General features: G+C 47.3%; 1 protein-coding gene across 1 annotated transcript; it reads right to left on the reverse strand.

Annotated features, from left to right (window-relative positions):
* Positions 1 to 1,602: 1,602 nt before the first annotated feature.
* On the reverse strand, positions 1,603 to 2,452 carry LOC119648420 (kallikrein-13-like). The gene is made up of 2 exons (XM_038050171.1): positions 1,723 to 2,452; positions 1,603 to 1,610 (listed from the first exon to the last, which is right to left on the reverse strand). Exons 1-2 carry the CDS (start codon positions 2,450 to 2,452, stop codon positions 1,603 to 1,605), a joined length of 738 nt encoding a protein of 245 aa, XP_037906099.1.
* Between the last annotated feature and the right edge of the window lie 5,219 nt (positions 2,453 to 7,671).

A 7,671-nucleotide genomic window follows, 5' to 3' on the forward strand; every position in this document is an offset into this window, starting at 1 on the left:
GTTGGCGGGACCTCCAACTCGCCGATGTTCTGGTTGTTCAGTAGCTCATCAAAGTACTCAACCCATCGCTCTAATATGCCCATTCTGTCGGAAATCAGATTTCCCTTTTTGTCTCGGCATCGAACTTCATCCTGCTGACTTGTTGGTAAAACTTGCGCGCCTGGTGCGGTTGCTGCATGTAGTTTTCTAGTTCTCAGACTTGTTCGTTCTCCCAGGCATCCTTTTTTCGTCTGTGAAGTCGCTTCTCCGCTCGGCGGAGTTCGTGATAAGTCTCTGCGCGTGCCCGCGTTCTTTGAGAATGCAACATTACTTGGTATGCGGCGTTGCTAGCTTACATTCTTCGTCAAACCAGCCGTTCCGACTCCTTTTGCGGCAGGGGCCAAGTATGCTTGTGGCCGTATCCATGATAACGTTCTTCAGGTGGTTGTGAAGATCATTTGTTGATGCTTCATCTCCAGGTCCTCTGTTGACTGTGGTTATTGCGGCATCCATTTCCCTCTTATAGGTGTCGCGGAGGGTTGTGTTGTGGATGGCTTCAGTGTTCACTCTCACCTGATTGTCAGAGGGGATTCTAGGTGGTTTTGTTTTTCGAGCTCGGAGTACCATGCCAACGAGGTAGTGATCCGAGTCTATATTGGCCCCCCTATATGTTCTGACATTCATCAATGCTGAGAGGTGGCGGTGTTCGATCAACACGTGGTCAATTTGGTTGAAAGTGGTCCCGTCTGGAGAGGCCCACGTATGTTTGTGAACCGCTTTCCGCGCAAACCAGCTGCAGCTTTTCGTTAAGAAATAGCTCCCAGCGGTCACTACGTGGAGGTGGACATAGGGTTTGTTAGTAGAGCTGTTGGTGTTGGTTCAGCAGGCATTTCCCAGGTTTTATGCTCCATCGTGGGTACCAGTCTACGTTCCAGAGGAATACTCAATAGAGTCCCACCATCTTATTTCGCGTAGGCCCAAAATGTCCAGTTTATGGAATTTCCGTTCAAGTTGGAAAAAGCGAGAATCCTGGAGATCTTCGATATCGTTGCCAAGGAGCGGGTGTACATTCTAGAAATCAATCATAATCTGTCTTTGATTGCCAAGGGTTGTTTACGTGGGTCCCTATCCGAGGGGTTGTTGACGTTTCGGTAACAATAGTTCGAAAATTTGCCGGCTGCTAACCCACAAATCCCTTTGACTCGCCTCTTAAGATAAGCAGGGAACGCTTTAAGTGTATTATTAAGTCCCAACTCAATGGACACATATTTTTTATGGGTGGTTTCTGGATTAAAAATTTTTTGGATACTTAAGAATGTGAACTATGATGCCTATGAAGGATGTCTATTATATTGGTCAGCTCGAGAAAAAGGTCTAAACAATGCTTTCTACCTTTCGAAATACTCCCTGAGGGTGGGCCTCTTTTCTTACTTTAATAACTGCCAAATATCAATACAACAAACTTTTTATGACATGTGTCCTTTAATCTAGATTCAACGTAAACTTTCTATTTATTTTTCGTATATAGGAAAAAAATTAAAATATACAATACCATGCATAAAATGAATAAGATAATGGATAAAAAGTAGATGTGAAATGACCGAGCACCGTACACTGTCAAATTTATCCAACTGTTGTAGAAAGATAAGTCCAAGTATATGATTCCGGAAGAATTGGTGCTCAACTTTCGGTTTGCAATTGCGACAATTTTGTTATTGAGAAACGCGGGAGTTCCTGCATTACCTAAGCCCATGGCTGAAGTCGTCCCGTCTCTATCACCAAGGCAAATCAGCCTGCTAGGTAGAAAATCCAACCCACAATGATGTGGATTGAGTATTGACACATTAACAAAGCTCATTTGAGCGACTACATTAGGCTCTGCAGTTTTCTCTGGCCCCCATCCTACTATTGTCAACCTACCACCTGGTTCAAGATGAACCCGCTCATAGGGAGTTATTCGAATGAAACCAGTTTCGAAAATTTCATGATTCAAAACTTGTATTGCAATATCGTCTTCTCCTAGAAGATTCTCGATTGGATTGTGGCCGGAATGGATTATGGCCTTGACTATGGTCCTAGTTTGGCAATTATTGTCCCATGTAGTGATGCCGTTTGTTCCAGCGATGACTATGTAGTTTTCCGTTTCATCTGGAGGCACGCAATGTGCAACGGTCAGGACATGCTTCTTGGTTATTAGGATCCCACTACATCGGTTATTACGCTTAACAATTTCTTCAATACTAACCACACTAGGAAATTGCCCGCGGAATGACAGGTGAATCTGAACGTTAGTGAGATTTGTCGTGAGCTGAGCCAACGATAACGTGAAAACGAAATTCAGCCAAAATATAAGATTTAGAACCATTTCAAATTTGACAATACCATTGACGACACGACATTTGAAATGATGTGTGGTTTGATGTTTTTGAGGACGGAGGCTGCTGGGATATAAAATCAATTTAAGCAAATTCATTACTTTTGACTCATTTCTGCAGCCTGATGACTTATTGCATATCTCACAAAAGTTCATTCACTTAGAAAAACCCGGAATCCTGTCCTAGTCACTAGGCGTGTTGCCATGAGAAGTTGTATTTTTTCGTTGGCGACAGCATCGGCGGACTTCCATAGTTTATTTGTGAACAGAGAAGTACCACATTAGCATGTGAATTTCGAGGCGCGCAGCTGAAGCGATCTCGAACGAAGCAATTGTCCACATCAAACGCAAATCCTTCGAAATCAAAGAGGAGGTCGATCGCAAGACTGGGGAGAGCAAACATCAGGAGGACCAGGACTCGACGGCGAAGTAGCCGAACCAAGAAAATGAGTCGACCAGCAATTTAACTGTCACCGTCATCCCTGCCCCAACCAAACCTTAGTGCGTCGAGTACCCCTACGAGTTCCCTGCGTTGGGTCATTTCGTCATTCGTGGTGGGCGACAGGCAGACCGATAATTTCTCCTATCTAGGGTCGAAAATTACAACTGATAACAGCTACGAGGATGAAATCCGCGCATGGTTGTTGGCAGTCAACAGAGCCTATTTCCGCTTACAAAAACTGTTCTGCTCGAAACGTCTCACCATAGGGTCAAAGCTCCTACTGTACAAGACAATGATCTTGCCAGTCCTCATGTATTCTTCGGAAACTTGGGTTCTTAGCGAGAACAATTGCGAACTCTTGACCGCGTTCGAGAGAAGAATCCTCCGAAGAATTTTTGGCCCCCTACATGAGGATGAACGATTCCGTAGCCTACATAACGACGAAATCTATGAGCGATACCATGACCGTCAAATTGTGGGTAAAATCCGGCCCAATGGGTTACGGTGGGCGGGTCACTTAGCCCGTATGGATGAGGATGATCCAGCCCGGAAAGTCTATAATGGCAATACCTTTGGTAGAAAAAGAAGACGAGACAGACCCTGCCTGAGATGGAGCGATGGCGTAGGTCAGGATGCCAGACAGCTTTTAGGGATATCGAATTGGTGGACCTCGGGGTAAAACCGGGGTCCAAGAGTTTCTTGTTAAGGCATGCCTAGACCGGATACCGATTGTTGCGCCGTTGATGATGATGATGACAGACCGTCTATGTTGACTTAAACACGACTTATATCAATTCCGAAACCACAGCAATCTGTGGCCACAAACTTAACAACTTTGGAACCTTTGTGGCGCGGCAGGATTCGCGGCATTCGAAATTTATTTCGAATGTTGCGAGTGCCAACGAATAGATGGCGCGGATCTATCCACTTTGCGGATCACGACACGGGAGTGGAGGACCGGCGAGTGTGCCATGAGTTAGGGGCAGAAAAGAAACAAATGAAGGGAGACGTCTTTTCTGCCTCTAACATTTGAAAAGCAAGAAGGAATTCAGTTCTCAACCATCAACCGGACTGGTCGTTTTGGGTTTTGTATTTCATCTTAAATTAAAGAATAATTGTAAATAATATAAAAAAAAGATAAGTTCTATGATTATGTCAATTCAAACGATTCGCTTTTCAAATATTTTTCTTTTGAATTAAATTAAATATTTTTGTATATAAAAGACAATTTAGTGACAATAATGCAATAGCTTTAATAAAACTGAATAAATACTTAATTGGTGACCCCGATTTTAAAAAAAAAGTTCGTGCCCTTCAAAAGTTACAACTGATAACAACACATCTTGATGCCGAATTTCATCGTAAGGTCTATGAATTGGAACGCAGCTTGGAAGAAAGACATCGTGATATTTTCAAGAAACGTTTTGAGATCATAAATGGAGACTATGAGCCAACTGAAGAAGAATGCAATTATTCGGATGCTGAATATACTCTGGACTATACTCGCGCCATAGATGATTTCCCATTGTCAAGTAATAGAAATCCATCCACATCCCGAGTCGGAGCACAAGCAAGAAAGAAAAACGCCCTCCTGCACAACAACAACCACCACAAATTCAACAGCAGCAGCAACAGCCACCACAGCAGTATCAACAACAACAACATCAGTGCCACAACAATCAACAACAGCAACAAACGGACGTCCCCAGCACCGCCAACGCCGCAGCTACAGCCGACAAACTCGACCAGCGCCACCGACGAGGAGCTATACTTAAGAGAAATTATTATTCATTTATATATAATATTTATTTATTTATTCAGTTAAAAAAATAGTAATAAAAAATTTTGAAATCGCTGCAAGAGACGGCGTGGAGGTGTTTGGCATCGCGAGTCCTCCATTTTTGGTGGTGTTTTTGGTCTGCGCTGGATAGCGTCCGCTTCGTTTTTTCTCGTTTCGTGCGTGCATTTGTGGGTGCGGCCTGCCGTGTCAGTATAAACTCACCGCGTTTGCATCTCAATCTCGTACTTTTAGTGAAACAAGATGTCTTTTGACAATAAAGACGCAGCAGGCCCATCGGACCCGCAAGTGACCGCCCTCGCCGTACGCGTCCCTCCGTTTTGGCGGCGGAACCCCGAACTGTGGTTCGTGCATTTGGAAGCACAGTTCCAAATGTCCGGCATCACATCGGACGCGACACGTTTCAACTACGCGGTGGTCGGCCTGGACGAAGAGTCCATACTTCTGGTGTCCGACGTGGTGAAGTCGACATCGTACGTGCAGCTCAAGAGCGAGTTGATCAGGCGCCTGTCGGCAAGCGAGTCGGCAAAATTAGACCACTTGCTGGCGGGTTTAACGTTGGGTGATCGAACTCCCAGCCAATTGCTTCGTGAAATGAGGCAATTGGGTGGGAGCAAGATCGGCGACGACCTGATCAAGTCGCTCTGGCTGCGTCGGCTCCCGGAGGGCACCCAGGCGATCCTCGCTTGCGTCTCCGGTTCCTTGGAGGAACTGGCAGCGACGGCCGACCAGGTCCAGGAGGTGTACGTACGCCCAACCTTGGCGGCCGTTCAACCACCGTCGGATGAGGTGGGTGAATTGAGGCGCGAGATTGCTGCTTTAACAGCCAGTATGGCCGAGATGCGGGCGACGTTGGACGCTCAGCGTTCGGGCGCCAGATCGCGAGCACGCTCACGGTCTGCCACCCGAAAAGGGCGATCAGGTAGCAGGTCGTCAAGACAGTCCACGGACCAAGGGATTTGCTGGTATCACCGCAGATTCGGGGATAAAGCGACAAGATGTACGCTACCGTGTAGATTCTCTCCTACCGCAAAAAACTAGGTCCGCGGGGGGTCTTGGCGGCGGCCACCCAGAACGCAGCGCCACGTCGCCTAACTATTTTCGACCCCCTCAGCAGGCGCAACTACCTCGTCGACACGGGTGCGGAAGTTTCGGTTCTTCCCGTACCCCAGCATCATCAACTTTTCCCTCAACCGCTCAAACTTGCGGCAGCAAATTCCTCCCGCATAAACACGTACGGGTATAGGCAAGTAGACGTGAGTCTTGGCTTGCGTAGGACGTTTTCGTGGCGTTTCATCCTGGCGGATGTCAGCTTCCCCATACTAGGCGCAGACTTCCTGTGTCACTATGGATTGCTGGTGGACTTGCAAAACAAGTCTCTTATAGATTCCACGACCAAACTTAATTCGTCGGGACTTATGGTATCTCACCCAGGCAATAATCTTTCCGTTCTTTTAGAAGACATTACTGACTCTCGTGTTCGGGCACTTCTCCAAAAGTTCAGCCAGATTACTACCAACTGTAGTCTCTCCAAACCAGTGAAGCACAATGTGCAGCACCACATTATCACTACTGGTTCCCCGATCTTCTCGAAGGTGCGTCCTCTACCATCTCAGAAACTGGCAATTGCACGGAAAGAGTTTGAACAACTCGTTCAACAGGGTATCTGCAGGCCCTCAAACAGCTGTTGGTCTTCCCCACTGCATATGGTCCCTAAGCCAAACGGCGAATGGCGCCCATGTGGGGATTACAGAAGGCTAAATGCACAGACTGTTCCTGACCGATATCCAATTCCACTCATCCACGACTTTGCGCATCACCTCGCGAATTGCCGCATCTTTTCGACCTTGGACTTAACCAAGGCTTATCACCAAATCCCAGTAGCTCCTGAAGACATTCCAAAGACGGCAATATGCACACCCTTTGGACTCTTCGAGTTCACCCGAATGACTTTCGGATTGTGCAATGCGGCGCAAACCTTTCAAAGGTTCATTCACTCAGTCCTGCGAAACCTCGAATTCTGTTTCGTATATTTGGATGATGTTTTGGTCGCTTCTTCCATTGAGTTTGAGCACTTAGCCCATCTCGAGTGCATTTTTCAACGTCTCCTTGAGGCCGGTTTAGCCCTAAACGTTGAGAAATGCAAATTCCTTCAACAACAGGTGAGATTCCTCGGCCATTTCATTTCCCCTGAAGGAATACAGCCCGACCCAGACAAGGTGCAAGCGATATCAAGCTTCCCGCGTCCAAAGACAGTGAGGGAGTTGAGGAGGTTCTTGGGCATGCTAAACTTCTACCGTCGTTTCCTGCCCAAGGCCGCCCATCTCCAGTCCATTTTGAACGCGTACTTGTCTGGCCCCAAAACTAAGGACACACGAGAGATTGTGTGGTCTGAAGAGGCTATCTGCGCGTTTGACAAATCCCGTCAACAACTGGCTGACGCTACACTCTTGGCATTCCCTCTTCAAGATGCACCCCTAGCCGTTTTTGTTGATGCCTCTGACATCGCAGTAGGTGCTGCCCTTCACCAAAAGGTGGACCAAGTTTGGCAGCCGTTGAGCTTCTTCTCGAAGCAGTTGAATCCCGCTCAACGGAACTACAGCACCTACGATCGCGAACTGCTCGCCGCATACCTGTCCATCAAATACTTCCGTTTCTCCCTAGAAGGCAGGCCGTTCACAGTGTTCACGGACCATAAGCCTCTCACGTTCGCTTTGAAACAGAAGCCCGACAAAGCGTCCCCTCGTCAGCTTCGACACCTGAGCTTCATAAGCCAGTTTACGTCGGACATCCAGCACGTGTCCGGGAAGGACAACATTGTTGCTGACGCTTTGTCTCGTGTCTCCGAAGTTAACATCCCCGCCTCACTCGATTTCTCGGCTATTGCCAAGGCGCAAGTGGATGACGCAGCACTTCAGAGCCTCATGTCCAACCCCAAATACAAATTTCGGGAGTTGCCCATCTTCGGCTCAAACCTCTCGCTCTGCTGCGAAGACTCGGAAAAGGGACCTCGGCCATACATTCCGGCCACATTTCGCAAGGAAGTGTTCCACGCAGTTCACGACTTGGCGCACCCCG

This window comes from Hermetia illucens, chromosome 2 (genome assembly GCF_905115235.1).
Source record: "Hermetia illucens chromosome 2, iHerIll2.2.curated.20191125, whole genome shotgun sequence".
Classification (NCBI taxonomy): Eukaryota; Metazoa; Arthropoda; class Insecta; order Diptera; family Stratiomyidae; genus Hermetia; species Hermetia illucens.

Bases quoted from the DNA above. Each gene is read 5' to 3' on its own strand.
- LOC119648420 (XM_038050171.1), bottom strand. From the start codon at position 2,452: ATGAATTTGCTTAAATTGATTTTATATCCCAGCAGCCTCCGTCCTCAA.